We start from the raw sequence: 19,558 nt of genomic DNA, 5'->3' as shown, positions 1-19,558 counted from the left end.
AATGCAGCACCTATTTTGCCCTCTTTCCCCCAGAGGGGGAGTCTCTGAGAGACACTCTGACTCACAATTGACCCACTGGTCTCCTGTACACATCTACAATTCCATTGATACTTCTATTCTTAAAGAAAGCCACTCGGTTGAGATGCAAGGTGATCCTCATTGCCCTATTCTGGCCACTTCAAGTTTGGTTCCCCTTCCTCTGGCCTCATCTGTTACAGCCTCCATGGATCCTGGACACTCGTCCAGACGTAATTTCTCACCCCAAGGGTTGACTCGCCCAAATCTGTCCACTCTCAAGCTGATAGCTTGGTTTCTCTACTTCCGTTCGTCACCAGGCAGGAAGCCCTTTCCTCACCTGTTCACGATATCATTCTGGCCTCCCATAAACCATCCACCAGAAAACTTTACAGAGGTAAATGGAGAAAGTTTTCTCTTTGGTCTAAAGAGCGGATGCTAGATCCCATCTCAGTCCCGGTCTCTCTCATCTTTCCATACCTTTCTGAGTTCTTTGAGAACGGAGCATAATCCTCTACCATACGAGTCCATTTAGCAGTAATTTCCAGTTTTCATAACGGAGTACAGGACATTCCAATTATGTTCATTCACCTGTGCAAAACCTTTCTCAAAGGAGTGTTTCACAGCAGACTTCCAATTTAGACGTCCCTTAGAGACGTGGAATCTCTCTCTAGTACTGCAGTCTCTCCCTCAACCCCCTTTTGAGCATGCTGCAAAATGTGATCTCAGATTTCTCTCATGGAAATCTCTCTTTTTGGTAGCTGTCACTTCGGCTAGATGGATCTCAGAATTACAGGCCTTATGCATCAAGAGACCATACCTGATATTTCATAAAGACAGAATATCTCTACGTACTAATTCATCCTTTCTCCCCAAAGTGGTTTCTGATTTTTCTGTGAACCAATCCATTGAGCTCCCAGTGTTTTTCCCAAACTATTCCAATTAAGGAGAATACTGCCTGCACTCCTTAAATGTGCATAGACAACTATGCTTTTACCTAGACAGGACTAAATCTATATGCAAGACAGACCCACTTTTATTTCCTTCTCTGGCCCAAGGGTGAGATATGCTGTGTCAAAAGTCACTTTGTCAAAATGGCTCAGAGATTGTATTTCCTTTGCATACTCACGTACAAACGAGCCTATACCTCACAATATCAAAGCACATTCAACTACAGCTATTGCAACTTCTGTAGCTTTTCACTCCAGAGCCTTTATGGAAGACATTTGTGCAGCAGCCATTTGGGATAAACCACACACTTTCATCTAACATTACAAGTTGGATATGGTCTCCAGGGGAAGAGCAGCCTTCAGCTCAATGGTGCTCAGGAATGTTCTTCCATAAGGGCCACCCAGGTTTCTCAGGTAGCTTGGGATTCTGTCCCATCAGTGATGAATTGTAAGAAGATTAACAACATCAGATAAAGAAGTTATGTCTTACTATAACATTCCATCTGTGTTATTGATCTTCTTTCATTCATCATATCCCACCCTCTGTCCCCCACCAAAGGCTCCTGGTGGATCTCATGGGTCCTTGTGGTGTGTCAGGGTTTTTGCGCAGAAATGACCTCTGCTTCATTTCTATATGTCCTATGCAAACACGATCTGAGGTAAGAGGGAGAAGGGCATTGTGGGTAGCAGCTTAGCTCGAGAGTTTTTGGTTTACGTGAGCTTGGTATTAGGCCAACATGGTTCCAGGGGGCTCGGAACCAAACTCATCTGTGATGAATGGAAGAAGATACACAACACAGATGGAACATTATGGTAAGACATAACTTCTTTTTTCTTACATTCTGCTTCCCTCTGGTTCATCAGTGTTCTGTTAATATTGTCAGATGTTTGCCTCCCCTCCACAAAATCACACTGATCCATATTTATCAGTTTTGGTATTACTTTTGCCATTCTTTTAGCCACTATAGACATAAACACTTTATAATCATAGTTTAGTGTTGAAATGGGCCTCTATGAAGCTGGACCTGATGGATCTTTACCCTCTTTAGGTATTACCGTTACCACTGCCTTCTTTCAGGATGCTGGTACTTCTCCTCCTCCTAAAATACTGTTAATCTTTATTAGTTTTTTTTTTCCCCTCCTAACTTCCAAACTTCTACAAGAATACCATCTATTCTTGGGAACGTTCCTGTAGATTGGTTATACATAGCCATTTTTATTTCATCCCTTCCTATCCTAACTGTTAGTAATTGAGCCTCATCTACCTCTAACTTTGACATATTTAATTCTTCCATAAGCATTTCCATTTGTACCTTTTCTTGATTTCCATATTTTTTCTGCTTTATACAAAATTTCATAAAATTTCCAAAATATTTCCAATACTTTTACAGGGTCTCTTGCTATCTTCCTTGTTATAGGCTTCCTAAGCTTGGTGACTGCCCTTTCCACTTTCTGTTGCCTGAGTTGTTGTGCTAAAAGTTTTTTTTGCTCTAGAATTATTATAAAAAAGTTGCTTAACAGCAGTCTTTCTAAGCACGTGCATGTTATCAAGGTGATCCTTTATTTTGTTTAGCATTCTGCAGTTGCTCCTTTTCTTGTTCTGAGAGATTCCCCCTATTTTACAATGCTTTAACATTTGTCAATCCCTCTAAATAATTATTGTTACTGTTTAACCCCATCTCCCTTTCTCTTATTTCCAACCTAGTTTTAAACTGCACTTTAATTTTATCCCAGTCCTTAGTTTTTCAAAAGATAATTCTGTCTTCTCTAGTACCTCCTGAATTAATGTAACCAATTTTCTCTTTATCAGAGTGTCTCCATGGAGGCATGAAAACCAGCCAGCCAATTTCTCATTATCAGATTGTCTCCTTGGAGACATGAGAACCAGACAGTCAATTTCTCATTATCAGATTGTTTCCATGGAGACATGAGGGCCAGATACAGAATTGCTACTATGCATACATTCATTTGCTAGAAAAAAGCCTCATAATATTCAGTATTCTTTTTTTATTTATTTGCTTTCTCTTAAAACGTATTACTAAATCAGTTTAACGTCCTTAATCCAGTCATTCTCCCACGCAAGAATGAGAAAAAAAAATTATTTTTCTTTTGTCATGCTCTTTTAACCAGGCTTTTTTTTACATTGCAGTGCTTACATTTCTTAAAACTGAACAATAAGAAAGAAAGAAGGGAGAGAAAAAAGGAACAGCAGCACATATTTATAAACCATATTACACTTTAAAATAACTGAGAAATTTTTATTTTATAGCATGCAGAGAAAAACCATACACTACAAAATAGTACTAGTAAGAAAAAAATGTTTTCTTTAGTTACAGTTAACTTTCTCCTCTCTTTCTTCCCCAAAGCATTTTCCAAACGTATGACATGAAGTAGGGCATATACTTTAGAGTCCCCCACAAATCCAACAGATTCTGAAAAAGTCCAATATTTCCAGATTTTCTTGTTCTGTGATGTTTCACAAATATAATTATTGCATTATAATCCCACATTAAGTTACTGTTCTTTTACTGTTCACCTCCAGTTCCAAAATCCTTTATGTGCTTCATTTCCAATGTCCTGTGAGTTTTCTAGTCAACGCTCATGCTCCCTTCCTTTTCACCACCATTTTCTGTTGGAACAGTGGAAAATGTTTCACAGGTTCATTCTCTTTGTGGTCTTTATTATCAGAAGAACAAGAAGCAGAATCTCCTTCTGTTTCACAGCTCACTTTCTATTGGACAAATTTTATATTTCCTCCTTAGCATGTACTTAATCAGAAAATGATTTTTCCCTCCAGGGAAGAAAGAATACCTTGAAGACAGCTGGGTACAGCAGTTTGAATCTCGTACCTGCATCTCAACATTTCCTGAATTGTGGAATGAATGTGCTCCTCTTCTGTCTGGTTTACAATGAGTAATCATTCTCCACAAACACTGTACTGTCTCCCACTTTTAATATTTTGTCCTTCTGACACAGTTTTATCAGAGAAATGGATGAACGGAGAACAAAAAAACAAGCACTAATAACTCAAAATATTCTCCGCTTAACAGGATCCCAATGAAAGCAGTCCCACATACAGTCCATAGTAATTGCAAAGCACAAGCTGTTCAGTCAGTGACCGTGTAAATAAGACAGTTTATTAGTACCAGTTTACAAAATAAAATTAAGTTGATTAAGCACTTTCATTTCCACTCAGGAAACTTCTTCAGAATAGTAAAATCACATGTGCGGACATATTTATACTTAATTTAAAAGTCCAATTAATTCCAATTAATTCATTCATTGGTTTAGTTAAAGGTGTAGTACAGAATATAAAGAATATATATACTTCATGACATAAAAATAAATATAAATGGTATATACTTAATGACACATAAGTGTGCAATGTAAAACCAAAAACGCATTTTTTATCATCACGAGGTTCAATAACCACTGTTAAAAAGTTGTTCTAAAAACACTAAATTTAATACTACAAACTAGACCTATCCTGTAGTATGCTATCTAACTTCATACATGTAAATATAAATAGATATATTTAAAATAGATGTGTTTAAAATAGTACATTCAAAATATGAAGAATCAAGTCCTCCTGCTGGTAGGATTGCATTTTTACTATTAAAGGTCTAGGTTGCTTTCTCATAGCCAGGTTTGGAGCATACACACAATGTGCCCTTTCAACTAATAACTCCTGCTGTGGAGTACCAGTCTAGTTGCTTGTTTGTGCTTTCATAAAATGATTACAGTCTGTTCCTTCCAGTTTCTCTGGTATAGCTGAAAATCTTGGGTTTTCCTGATTTTTTTTGAAACATCCCTTCATGAGTAGTCAGATATTCAGCCAGCCTTTTCTTCCTTTCGGCCTCTGATTTTTGCAGCTTTATCACCTCATCTGAATATCTGTTTAAAGCTTCTTCCATTTTTTCCAGCCTTTTGTTGTTTGTGTTGATATCCTCTATCAGTGTTTTGTTTATTTCAACTAGGTCTGTGTGCGATTGTCTTATATCTTCCTATAGGTTACTGGAAGTCATACGTGGGGGTTGCATTGGTTTTTGCTTTCCCCAGTCAGTGTTTCTTCCTCACTTTTTGTAGTTGCTTTTTTTCCAGGTGCCCTGACATCCAGACAGTACAGTTAGTAGCCATTTACTGAAATTTACCCATAAACACAAAAGTCTACTGGCCTTCTCTGTTGAGTTTCTGTTTTTGTAGTGGGAGAGCTAGAGTTAAGCTGTTACTCAATGTGGAGCCATTTTGGAAGTCTCCCCAAGTTTCCTCTTGAGCTTTTGTACTCTCCCTTTAATAAAAAATACTGCAGGAATGATATGGAAGGACAGAGTACAGTTGCGTAAAATATTACCATAACAATATATGTTCTTCTCCTCGCTGTTAAAATATTTGCTCCTTCCTTCCCTTTTATATGTTCTCCTTCTTCATTTCTTTCTTAGGCATGCACATGTTCCTCCTCCTCTCCTTGGACTGTTGTTCCTCTTGTGGCTATTCAGTTGTGAGGTACGTACAGCCATATGTCACCTTTATACCCTATGCCATGAGTGGGGAGCCTATGTGTGAAGTGCAGTTTTTTTAAAATCCTAAGGTTTTAGTATACTGGCCAGACACTGAACTCACTAGGCAGGGAATCCCTTTAGTAAAGAATAATGCAACAGTGAGGAGAAAAGGAGATCTACATTTTATGGGTAAGACTTTACACAACTGTACTTTTTAGGGGAAAACCCCTGAAAATAGAACAATCTGAAGTAGACTTAACACTCTTAAAACTTGAGAAGGCAGTAGCTCACATTGCCATGGCATTGCCGTCTTCATCTTCCAACATGCCTCCTCAGTTGAAAGTAAAACACAAACCTGTTAGAGAGAGATGTGAAAGTAACCACATGTCCTCTTCTATCTGTCTGAGTTGTATGATTCTGACAAAGTACTTTTGTAGCCCCTGGACCTTCTGTCCTCCCTTCCTGGCCATCTAATGCTGCCCCTTTGGAGGGCGTTATGGCTAAGGAATTTAGCATATCTGATAAGACCAACAGCATTTCTAATTTACCTAGGAAGGGGAAACCTAGGATAGTTTTACCTGAGGGAGTAGGGTGTATTCATCAGTTCCATATTTGTGATGATATCCAAGGCTTCTCTAATAGAAGTCAGACCTTTGGCTTTCACCCCTAGGACCATACATATGGACCTTTCCCATAAGCATAAAAAACAAAAAAATTCAGCCCCCCCAACTCCTCTTTCTATTTGGCAATCTAGTAAAGGTGACTGTTTTAACTTTGGTGTGGATCTTTTCAAAGCTCTTCAAGCCTTTCAGACTAGTCAGCCTTCTTTTTCCTGTTCTGCTATTATACTGTTAAAAAGGAAAAGAGACTTCTTTTTTCCTCTGATGAAGAAGGCATTTCTGATTCTGATATGGGGCGGGGGGGGGGGTTAGACTATGCCTTACTTGGTCCTTCCTTCATGATTAGAATCATATTCCGAAGCTGCATTATCCTCAGGCTCTGCTAACAAAGAGATTTCCTTTGGGGATGCCATTGCTAAAATTAAGGATCATTTTAAAGGGAGACGTGGGTGTACAGAGCTCTCTGACTTGGAAAAGATATTATGAACTCTTAAATATGGATACTTCTAAGCCCGAAGCGATCCCTCCTATTTTGGAAGCATTAGAAGATGATGTTTTTACCTTCTTCCTTACCTCTGACTCTCCAACTCACAAAACTCCAGATAGGTTTGATAGATTCCCTGACTCTCCTAAATATCTTTGCAAAAATCCTGTGGCTGATCCAGCTGTAGTTTCTCTTGACTTAGACAAAGGAACTAGGACTTTTCCTTCCTCCAATCCCATTCCTAAAGATACAGACAATAGGGCTTTAGACGGATATTGAAAGAAAGTATATATCTCTTCAACTACATCATTCAGAGCATTTAACTTTCAAACTCTTTTGATAAAATACCTTCTAGCTATTTTGGACAATATGGGACAAGCTATAGCTAGCATTCCTAATGCTGATCTTAAAGCTAACCTGGATATGTTTCATTCTGCCACACAAGTAGCTAAGCATACTATGAAGTTTGGTTTTGTTGATGTGGATGCTGCTTCAACAGTAGCTGTCACTGGCTCTGTCTTGAGGAGACATGCATGATTAAGGCTTCAGCTCTTTCCAGAAGATGTTAAAGCAGAATTATTAAGTGGTCTATTGGATAGAGACTTATTATTTAGAAATTATTTTAAAGAAGTCTTCAAAAAATTAAATGAATTTTGAATACAAGGCGTTTAACATATATTTCTGTCCCCACTCCTTAAGTTTCAAGTTAATCTAGGATCCTTTTTCATAAGCCACCTAAATCCATGCAACAGAAACATGGAGTCAGTTTAAAAAGAAATGTTGTGAAGACTCCTAAAGGTGGGCCAGTGGATCACAATGATCTAATTCACAATTGCAACTGGCTAAGGGCAATCACCAAAGATTACCACACAGGGTGGTTTTGCTCACACAAGACAAGGGATCTCTGATTCATACAAATCTAACCCTAAATCCAACAGTCTGTATGATAGGTTTGTGGTTCCCTTTAGGAACCTTTGTTCTGAGGATGTGCTACGGATGCCGAAGGAGGCAAGAAAACTGCTACAAGTGAATTATGTTTATCTAAACGGAAAACATTTTCTGTTTGTTACCAAAACAGTGGAAACACTCATTGCAAGCAGGGACTTCCCTGATTTGGCATTAGCTTTCTGAGCTACTTAATTCTAGCTTAGCATACACTTCTGTAAATGTAGTCATTCACCCATTTCTGCCTGTTTGCTTCTGGACCTCCCCTAACCCAATCTTCTCTATTTCCATCCAGATAGTTTCTTAAGTAAGTTCTGCATGTTAGACCACCAAAGAAAAAGGTGTCCCCCTTGAGATTTAAGTTATGTCTTAGAAAAACTACCTCAAGCTCCCTCTGACCTAGTAGACAGTTCTGTAATTTTTTTAACCTGGAAGATAGTTTTGTTGTTACTTTTCTAGCAGAAGTTAAGGCTATCTGAGTTACAGGCACGTGTGTGTGTATTCAGTCTTTTCTGGTCTTTCACAAGGACAAGGTGAGTCTTAGAAGCAGCCCTTCCATTATGCTAAAGGTAGTGTCTGAATTCACCTTAAACCAAGCTATTCAGCTCCCTTCTTTTTACTCTAATCGTCAAAATAAAGGTGAAAGGATTATTCACTGCTTAGATGCCCACATACAATTTGTATTTTACTTGGATAGAACTAAAGACTTCAGAAAAACACATCTGCATTTTTTTTTGTATGATGAGAAGAAAAAGGGACAGGCAGTTTCTAACAAACTGTTTCTAGATGGCCTTCTCTTTCTAGTCTTTTCTGTTATTTTAGCCATGGCAAGGACCTTCCAGATAAGGTAAAAGCACATTATTCTAGAATATTTGCTACCTTGGAGCCTTTTTTAAATGAGTGGACAGTAGGGTCATCCTAAAAGTTGTGATTTTGTCCTCTTCACAGACTGTTTTCTCCAGAGCCAGGACTGCATTTGCCAAAGCTGTTCTTCAAGGCCTCCTAGACTCTGGTTTGACTCCCTTCACCTTCACCCATTGTACTTGAGCTTTGTTAATCATCCCATTTGTGAAGAACATTGCAGCAGTGATCTTATAAAGGATATATGTGTAGGTAGTTTACCATAATGGTAGATGTTTGAATATATGACTGTTGCAGTACCTATATCCTTCCTCTATCCTCCTTGGTAGTTATTTCTATGGCAAGGATGAAATATCCTATCATATGTTTTCCTCCTAATACTCTCTGTAGAATTTGAGGAAGGAATTCAAGTTTCAACATGCAACCCAGGGCAAGAAAGCTCTGAATCTGTGGTGCATCTCTAGATTCATTTTATACTGGCATGTCACCTCACACTAAGGGCAGATATACAGTGTATAAAGAAGAGTCTGAGCTTTGTAGACTGGCAAGACATACAGGCATCCTAACAGACAAGTTCCATTTTTGAAGAATACTGCACAATTTGACCAGTTCTGCCCAGCCCTTTCTTGCTGATGATACAAAGCTGCAGCAGTGGAGGATGGTGGAAGAGTCTAATGAAGGGTTTGTAAAATTGGAACAAATGTGCAGAATGGTAGCATCTGAGGTTCATTGCAAAGAGACACAAAGTACTGTATTTTACACCACAGCAACAACATTGGTGTACAGTATGAGCAGGGAGGAGGAGAACAGATGTTAGTAGAACAAGAAAATAATCTGGGAGGTGTTAATTGTATATGAACTATATGGACTCGACCACTGGGAACAGAGTGAGGGGGGCAGTTATGGCACCAGACAGAATGTTGGAGTGTGTCTGTCATGTTAGTAGTTTCCAAAAGCAGTCTTGGAAGGGATGACAACTCATAATAATTCCTATTTCTTCAGTTCTTCATGTGAAACATCATCTCATGAGTAAAAAGTCACATGCTGTACAGTTTTTCAAAGAGCTCTTTTTCATAGAAACATGCCATGAAAAGTACTTTTTTCCCCCTTGATGTATAGGTGGTAGGGGTTATTTATTGGATATGCTTGAGATAGCTGAAAGACTTTCTGCTACAAAAACAAAGTGTAGACTATGAGAACTCTTTCTGTCTTTCCACTACTCTCTCTTCACCTTTTTATTTTGTCTCATGTGCTATAGGTCTCCTTAATTTTTGTTACTCTTGACCCACCCAAGATTGCGATAATGTTATACACCACTTTTTCTTGCCTTGTGTAACTTTTCTCCCTGGGCCTCTGCTGAAAAGGAGATCTGATGTCTTTTTCATCCATTTCTGAACCAGTGGGTCTCATATCTGACCTCTGCCATTTCATTAGACTTTCGCTTCATAGCTCAAATTCCTTCCCTTATTCATAATACTGTCTTCTCCTGAATTACCTTATATCTTGTCACTTCAGCGTTTGGATGTGGTCACCAGTAGCTTAAGTAGTTTGTGGGACAGATAAATAATTTAATTTTATTTTTATCAGTTTTTCTCTTATTTTCACTCATTCCTATTCCTATTTATTAAAAAAAAAAAGATTTACATTTTTTTTTCAGTTTACTTATTTTCTTCTGTTCTAATTTTAGGACCTTGTGCCGTTTGCCTGTCTTGCTACCTGTTCGGTACTTCTTCCACCTGCCATTGTTGGTACATCTTTTTTTTACTGACGTATACCTCCCTGGTACTAATATTACTACTTTGATCTACAAACATTTCTTCTTCTTGTCTTGGTTTCTTATTGTGGTGTTTTATTATAATGTTGGATAAACCAGCTGGCTTCAAAAAGTACTCTTCATGTGGGTATAAGATCCCTAACTCGGGTGTTCACTTTGTGTCTACTGCCTCAAGGCAAGTCATCTTATTACTAACTGTGATATTTATGCTGGATTTAACCACAGTGCACTAGTGCAGAACAAAAACAAATAAGTCTTGAAAAGATTATTTCCCTCCACTTTTTCCTGTTCATCCGGAGCTCCTTCCTCATCCAAGAAATCTTTGGAGTCTACAAAGGGAGATGTAGCTGACAAAACTAAAGATTTAAGGCAGTGCTCCCTTAATCATTCTTCTCCTCCTTCTTTGGCTTGGTTTCGCCAAAGAAAATCATGGGAACATTGGATGTGACTACTTTAGATCTGACCCTGCTAAAACTGAAACCATCCAATCCAGCTGTCCCTTTGGATCAGATCTGAGCCAAGTCAGAGTCTCCACATGCAAGATCAGAATTCTCTGCAGAACCCATTACTTTGAGTTTGCACTCACCATTCTTGCAAGAGGCACGTCAAAGGGTATCTTGTCCATCCTTCAGGTCATCCAGGAGCCTAACAGAAACAGATTTGGACAGGATAATAACAAAGTTTCTTATAACCCAAATTCAGTTGGGAGTTATCCTTGCTCACTCTTCTATTGGATCCATGAGCCTACCTTCAGTTCAGTCCCAGTTTTTGACTCCTACTCTGGTCTGCCCAGTGGTTTTGGAGCCTACGGACTCGAGAATTCTGAGCTTGTTTGTGTTGGATCCAAAGGCTTGGCCTTCGATGACACTGACACCTTCTCTGATCCAGATGGCCCCCGACTCTGTCAGAGCCGGAAGGTTATTGGAGCTGTAGTATCAGCACCAGGTCCAGAGTTTTGGGTTCTGATTCCAATGTTTTTTGAGCCATTCCTTCCTCTCATAGTCTCTGTGCTGGACAGCCAGCTCAGACCTCTGTTTTGAGGCAGGATTTCATTCTGTGTAGGTGAATTTGGCTCCTTCCAGGCTGGAACTGCATTCCCCCATGGCTTCTGCCTTTGGGATAGTGGGGGGAGTGTTTTCCATCTCTGTGGACAAGATATCCTTACTCCCCTTAGGTCCACCCTCTCTTCAGCTGTGTACTGTGGATCATGAGTCTTTCAATCTGTCCCATCAGGACAGCTGGCCCAGTCAAGCCTGGAAGTAGTCCTCATTCAGGACTCTACTGGCATTTCCAAGTCCTTCCCAGATCTCCTACTAGGGAGCCTCCTTGGAAGAGTATGTGTAAAAGGAGGCCCTTAGACTCCCCACAGGAGTCTTTAACTGAAGACTTTGACTTTCATGAAGGGGAGGAGACCCCCAGGTCACCCTTTGAAGACATCTCTTTTGGTGAAATCCTCAAACTTTTGATAAAGAAAGGCGGTTGCTCTTCAGATCCCCCTTTCTAGAAAGGTTAAGTGTTTCTTGAAGCTTTCAGAGTCAGCTCAATTATGTCCTATGTAGTCCCCTTGGTGGACGAGATGGTGGACCTCATCTCCCGCCGGGTGTGAAAGGATCTAGACGTCATGGAACCCATTCCCAAGAGGCCAGATAAGTACAGCATTGCTCCAAAGGATAGTGCCCATTGGAGCAAGGGTCCCCAGTGGATACTATGGTGGTAGGAGCGGCCACAAGAAATAACTCACTGAAGAGAGTTGTTCTCTCCATCCACTGAACAAAGAGTTCAGGTTGTTGGACAAATTTGGGAAGCATGTATTACACTTCTGCAACCTTTCCCCTCAGGTCACTGAACTGTTTGGCACATGTTACGAGACTTCAGAGGGAATTGATCAAAGAGGTTCATGTCTGAGGATGATAAGATGACTGTTTCTTCTAAACTGGCCACCCTCCAGTCTCTGTCCAGTGCATCAGTAAAGTTAATTTCTCATGCTGCAGAGGCAGCTTAGAGAACCGCAAGTTCAGGAATTGCTGTAGGGAAGCATACCTGGATGCGTCTTTGTGACTTTACAGAGCCCTTCACAATGTCATTCATCAATGCTCCATTTGATGGATCCACCTGTTTGGCCCTAAGGTGAAGAATACTCTTTCTAGGAGTGAGCAGGATAGGATGACATTGTCTACTATAGGAATATATTTTTCTAACCCTCAAAGGACTTTGTCCCAGACCAGAGAGGAGGTAGAAAGATATGGTTCTGAAAGAGACAAGGGTCTTTTCAGGACTCCTATGGAGACAAATCCCCATGCGGCAGAGGAGAGAACTCTAATGGGAGATGTCGCCCCCATGGCAGATGTGGTTTGCAGCATCAGGGCTTCAGCGATCCTTTTTCCTGAGAAGCCCTTTCAGCTTCCCTGAAGAGTTGCCCAACTGCTGCACACTGGAGACAGTTGGGGGGATGCTCATCTCTGCACTGAGAAGTCTTGACAGCCATTACCAAAGATACTTTGGTACACAGAATAATATCCAGAGGTTATTACATACCATTTTTCCTTCTACCTCCCCAACAGGCCAAAAGAATTACCAATGTTCCACCCAGATAGAGGAAAGCAGCAGCCATAGAAATACAAAAGCTACTGAGAAAAAAAGTAATCCAAGTGGTCCATCAGACCAACAAGGAGGCATAACTTATTTGAGATCCTTTTAGTGCCAAAGACGACAGGGGACCCAAGACCAATTTTGGATCTAAGCAATCTAAACTAATTTGTAAAACACTCAAAGTTCCAGATGGTCACAGTTCAGTCCATTCTTCCACTGTTGCGGAAGGATGATTGGATGCACACTGTAGATCTCCAGGATTCAGAATACCATGTCAAGATACACAAGCATTCCAGGAGATACCTATGCTTCTGGTCGGGAGCCAGTCACTATCAGTTCAAAGCCTTGCCCTTTGGTCTGACTACATAGAAAAGATATTTCACCAATGGGACTAACTGTGCTGTGGCCTCTTTGCTTATCCCCTCAATTCCAAGTGCAGCAGATACTTTGCATAGATCCCTCCAGATCCATGCATGGTGGTTGAGACTACACAGATTCTGGATGATTCCTTACGTAGATGAATGGCTTCTCTCTGCTTTACCAAGCCTCTATTGATTTAGGCCAGGAATTACTTGGTCCATCTATGTCTTCAACTGGACACCACAGTGAACTATGCCAAGTCTCAACTGTCCCTTCTCAAGCTCTGGAATTCATTGGTGCTCCTCTGGATTATGTGACACAGATTGCAAGCTTGCCACTGACAAGGTTAACCAGACTGGTATTACAGCTTCTCGGATCAACGGCAGCCTCAATAGTTTTGGTACATTTAGCAAGATTTTACATGAGGGTATTGCAATGGACCCTTATGGTACAGTGGTCATTAGGGTGTCATCCTCTGACTGCACCTGTTCAAATTACAAATATTTGTAAACAACATATAGCATGGTGGATTCACACAGAAGTTGTTTCTCTGGGCTGCTGTTTTATTCTTCCTGCAGCTAAGGCCACAGTGATGACAGATGCCCCCCAACTGGGGGGGGGGGGGCATTATTTGGGAAAGACAGTCCAAGTTCTCAGAGGTCAGTCTTCACAATGGTATCATAGAAATGAGAGCAATTCTATTGGTGTTGCTAGAGTTTTAAGATGTTTTCCCTCCTGAGATGGTCTCTCTTCAGATGAACAACATCAGTGGTCTGGTAAATGAACAAGTGGGGGGGCCTGGTTCTACCCCACCATTTCCACAGGCAATAAGAGTGTGGTAATGGACGATCACTTCCAACTGCCTTCTGTAGGCATTGCATATTCTGGGGAAGTCCAGCATGCTAGCAGACAAATTGAGCAGGTCTGTTTTACTTCCTTATAAGTGGTCTCTCAATCATTTGGTGGCGGAAATGGTATTTTGCCAGTGGGGCCAACTGTGGTGTGACGACTTTGCTTCTCCCCTCAATTTGAAGTGCAGCAGGTACTTTGCATAGATCCCTCAAGAGAGGAAGTCACCGAGAGAGACACTGATTCACAGTTGGCCCCCTGGTCTCATATATGCCTTTGCTCCTGTTCTTCTCATTCCGAAGTTTCTTCAGAAAGTATTTCACTGGAAAACAATGCGATCCTCGTTGCTCCATTCTGGCCTCGACAAGTGTGTTTCCCCTTCTTGTGACCTCACCTGGTTCACCCTCACTGGGTGTTGGATCCATTTCAGGACCTTCTATCTCACCATCTGGGATACCTCACCCAAATATTCAAACCCTCAAATTGGCCACATGGTTTCTGTACTTGTTGTGATGGCTAGAAACTCTAGGCTTTCTTCCCCAGTTCATCACATCCTTACATCATCCCAGAAAACTTCTACCAGAAAGATGTACAAGAGCAGATGGAAAAGGTTTTTGATTTGGGCCCTCCACAGATAATTAGACCCATTTTCAACACCTATCCTAGTTATTCTTGACCTTCTTCCTCCCATTTTCAATAAAGGAGCTAGTTACTTGACAACTAAGGTCCAACTTGCTGCCATTTCAAATTTTCACTTAGGCAAAAACCATTCTTCTTTGGCCTTTCTGAAATTATGAGGCCTTTCTTAAAGGTACCTTTTTACTTCAACCTTCTATTAAGGACCCCTACTTCTGTATGAGATTTAACAGTACTGCATCAAGCTTTGACCCAGTCTCCCTTTGAACTTTCAACCAAGGTAGATTTTAAGTTCTTATCATGGAAAACTCTTTTCTTAGTCACCATTGCATTGGCTAGATGACTATTAGAACTCCTGATACTTCATTCCCAGCCACCGTATCTGATTTTTCATAAGGATATGGTATCCCCTTCTGGCTAACCCTTCCTTTCTACCTAAGGTGGTGTCAGAGTCAACTATCAACCAGTCCATAAATCTACCTTTTCTTTCTGAGTTTTTCTTACAAGGAAGAATATATGCTACATCTGTTGGATGTTCATAAACAGCTTAGATTCTGTAGTCACAAAAAGAGAGATTTCAGAAAATCAGACCGATTGTTTGCATCTTTTTCCAAAGTTAAATTGGGCAAAGCAGTATCTTAATTAACCTTAGCTAGATGGCTCACTGATTGCATTTCTTTTGTCTATAATAATAAAGATTGACATAAACCAAACTGTCCAAGGCTCATTCCACTAGTCTATAGCTACCTCAACTGTTTTTTTTTTTGGTTCAGAGCTTCTACATTTGTGCATCTGCCACATGGTCCAGTGCTCATACCTTTATAGTTTATTACAAATCTGTTATCTTATCTATGAATAGGGCATAATTTGACTCCACTGTACTGTGGGATAGCCTTCCTTGAAGAACCACCCAGGGTTTCTGTAGCTGGGGACTCTGTCCAATTGGTTGAAGAACATATGAAAAAGACAACTTCAAGTTATTTACTCACCGTAACTATGCATCTGTGTTGTCTGTTTTTATCCTTCAACTTTTCATCCTCTAGCCCCTTCCTGCTTTGTAAGTTCCTGTCATGTGGACTCTTTGTATGTCCTCAGGTGTATTTCCTGTCGGCCTTGCTGCATGAGCTCCAGTATTCTTCTCCTCCTTGCTAATGTACAACTTAATTCAGAATATGCTAATGACTGGGTATCCTTTTTGATATAAATTAGCAGGCTGACTAGAGGGCAAACTCTACCTGAGGTAGTTCAGGAAAAGAAAACATTATGCATAAATGGAGGAGCTTGCACTAAGGAGCCATAGTCTAATGAAGTGGCTGATGCTGAATTTGAGGTCGGATCAGAGACCCATCGGTTGAGGAAGGATGAAAACCTACAACACAGATGCATAGTTATGGTGAGTACATAACTTTTATTTTTCATGCTGTTGGACTTTCCTGGTAAATACAATCAATGAATAAATAAATATGCATGTTATCTCACCAAGTACATCATACTGAGGGAGAGCAGCAGTAAGCATATTACATTAACCAGCTCAAGAGCATCCCATACATGTTCAGTTGACAAGTTGAATGCTGACATGTTGTAAATCTGACTACACATTTCATTATTCCATCAGTGTTGGAGTTGTTATTTGTATGAGTGAGCAAGTTTACACAGTTGTGCTCTTTTGGATGAGTGGAATGCTGTACCAGACACTGCTGTGTGTCAGGCATTTGATACTTGGGTAGGTAAGAATGGGAATTTCATTAGGTTTGTGTTCAGAGAATATTTCTAGAATGGTAATGCTGGAATTTCAGAATGGGAACACATACCTTAGATAATTAACCCAGAATTGTTGAACATGCTCCATCTTAGCAAAACCAAATCTACTCGAGCTACACGCCCTAGGGATATAAACCTCAACACAACAATGAATAGAACATGCTGGAGGGATAGATTCCCTTTGCAGAGATTTCCCTTACTATGGAACAGGGTTCCATTCTACATAAGACAGAGCCCCTCACTATCACTCTTCAAGAGGAACCTTGATGAGTGGATGGGTAACAGAAAGTTCACACCGGGGATCACACCAACAGCACTACTAGATAGGGGCCAAGGGTACTAGCTGCTAGTACAAGTGTCTAGGGAACTACTAAAGGGGTGGTGAATACCGCACAACATGGCTGGGCTAATATATGCCTTCGGGCAGACAGCCCAGTACCAACCTATGAACCTATAAATGTGGGAGAAAAACGAGCCTTCATTTTGAGTGCAGGGTTAAAAGGCTCTACATTTTTTCAGAATTTTTCAGGAAGGATTTCATATGGCTCAGTCTGAAATAGTTACTGGCAGCACACAAGTGTCATTTGGTATGTGTACCTCAGTAACTGGCCAGTTCACAAGTGCTGTTTATGATGTGTGCCTCATAACAGTGCATAGTTACCACTGCAAGAGTCTTCAGAACGATTAATATTTCAAAACCAAGTATCCTTTACCACTGGCAGCTCCTATGTTGTAATAAATCATGAAAACATCTGAAATTATTAAAACGTTTGCCAAGAATACAGTATTCTTTTTCTCAAAGTGTGTATTTACTATGTATTTGAAGTAAAATTAATGATAAACATTTGTTATACAGGTAAAACTGATGAGGAAAAAATCTTCCTGTCTAACTATGAGAAACAGAAGGGAAATGAGGCTTTTTATGCAGCAGACTATGAAGAAGCTGTAACATATTATTCAAGGTAATTTAGTTTGGAAATGTACTTTTGTGTCAAATTCATCAACATTCAGTCTTGTTGGTGTACATTTCCTAATTGTGACCACTTGACACTGCACTGTTGGCATCATAGCTCTACAATTGAAATACCCATCTGCCTCCCTATGATTTGTTAATTTGTTTTAAAGACCTTCTGTACTGCTAAAATTTAATATTCATTTGATGGCCTGCTGCTGTCATCTATTCCCTTTTTCCCCATTGTCTGTATCAGCATTAAATAAGGTGGCACATGCTTTTGTGACTGAAATATTTATCTAAATAAGTGGTATGTAGTATATTTATGTTAACATTTCTTTTTTTTTAATATAACAATGTCTTCAAGATTGTTTTCTTCTGTAACATTTTTGGTAACACTGCATGATGCCAAACCTTTATTCACGCTGGAAGTACCAGATATTCATCATTCTCACTACTGCAGTAGCCTTTTGGCTGTATAGGCTGTATCCCACCTAAGATACAACGACCACTCAGCTTCTCAAAGCTCAGGCTCCCTCCCATAACCTCACTTTGATTGGAAAGCAAATCAGCAGAGTGTAGAAAACTTCAGTAGTTTCTTGGCACCACTAGAGGAAGCAACTCTGAGGCTTCACATGAACAGCAATTGGCTTCAGTCTTCATTTCTGGCAAATAAGTCCCCACAGGGGAACCCTTCTACACAGAAAATATTGATCTTTTAAGACATTATGTTTTTGTTTTATTTTATGACTAAAAGTGGTATTTCCCCTTTATAAACATGTTATTTATTTTACAATATTAGAAGTTTACTGTCAGGGGCCACTAATTTTAGCTTAGGCAAAGAACTCAGCTTCCATGGGACCTAATAGTATCCCAGGCTGTATTCTGTACCATCTCCAGCAAGAACTAGCTTTGCCATTGAGCACCCTATTCAACCACAGCCTAAGTACAGGCTTTATTCCAGCAGAGTGGAGAACTGCCATTGTCATCCCCTTGCATGAAAGTGGTGCCACTACTGACCCTGGAAACTATCGCCCCATTAGCTTGTCAAGTCTGATCTGTAAAGCTGTGGATCATATTATTATAGATCTCATAAACAAGGACATAGGCAATCTCCAAGCACTTGACCCCACCCATTTCAGATTCGTCAAGGGCATATCTTGCCTGTTGAACCTGGTTGACTTCTTAGAGACTGTCACCAAGGTCCTGGATGAGGGAAAGTCAGTACATACAGCTTACCTTGACTTGACCAAAGCCTTTGACACAATCCACCACTCCGGCGTCATAGAAAAGCTAACACAACTTGGTGTAAACCCCTATTTCATCAGGTGGGTGGCCAGCTGGCTCAACGATAGGACCCACAAGGTCAAAATATGCACCTCCACCTCCAACAGCAGATCTGTCACTAATGATGTTTCCCAGAGATCTGTCTTGGGACCCCTACTGTTTGGCATCTACTTCTCTGAGGTACAGGCAAAGACAAAAGGCCTGTGGCTGACCAAATTTGCAGTCGACATTAAGTTGGGTGCTGTCATTGACTCCCCAAATTATGTTAAAATACTGCAAGAGAGGATCTCCCAGCAGCAAATGACTGGTGCCAAAGTCATGGCCTTAAGTTAAATGCAAAAAATGTATTAACTTACCATAATTGAAACTCCTAACGATGTGGACATCCTACAAAAGGGCCTCACTGAGACAGATGCCTGGTGTCAAAGCCATGGCCTCAATCTCAATGCCAAAAAGTGCATTGTCATCCCCTTTGCTAAAAACTCTGTACCCATGAACTACAATATAGGCGGTAGTATACTTAACACCTAAAGTGTGATAAGAAACCTTGGGACACAGGTGGACAGTAGTCTCTCCTTTGATAATCACATCGCCACAGTAGTCAGGAAATCCTAAGTGGCATACCTCATCACAGATGGTTTCTCATCCAGAAAAAAAGAGGTCAGTGTTCCCCTCTACTCATCACTCATTAGACCCATTATAGAGTACAACGCCCTTTTTTGTATGTACCTCACAAGACATTTACAACAACTGTAAAGGCCGCAGAAATACCTCACAAAGAGGATTACCGCCTCAAACAGATGCTCTATGCAGACCATCTCAAAAAACTCCAGCTTTACTCTGTCGCATATCACCTACTCAGAGGTAATCTCTACCTAACATACAAAGCTATGTCAAACCCAGAGCTGTTGGACATGCTCCACTTAAAGAAATCCCAATCCCTCCAAGCTACACGCTCTAGGGACCTAAACCGTGT

The 19,558-nt window shown here is 40.4% G+C and overlaps 1 protein-coding gene across 1 annotated transcript in view; it reads left to right on the top strand.

Moving 5' to 3' along the window:
* Positions 1-19,558, top strand: part of SPAG1 (sperm associated antigen 1) — a 3,545,022-nt gene that overhangs the window by 883,253 nt on the left and 2,642,211 nt on the right. Inside the window, exon 6 of the mRNA XM_044075164.1 lies at positions 17,200-17,305. Coding sequence (XP_043931099.1) covers positions 17,200-17,305 — 106 coding nt within the window. The remainder of the gene's footprint in view (positions 1-17,199; positions 17,306-19,558) is intronic.

The sequence above is a fragment of the Protopterus annectens genome, chromosome 6.part0, assembly GCF_019279795.1.
Source record: "Protopterus annectens isolate FY-2018-M chromosome 6.part0, PAN1.0, whole genome shotgun sequence".
NCBI lineage: Eukaryota > Metazoa > Chordata > Ceratodontiformes > Protopteridae > Protopterus > Protopterus annectens.
Note: the sequence above shows the minus strand (reverse complement) of the source record. Positions and strands in the feature narration are given on the sequence as shown.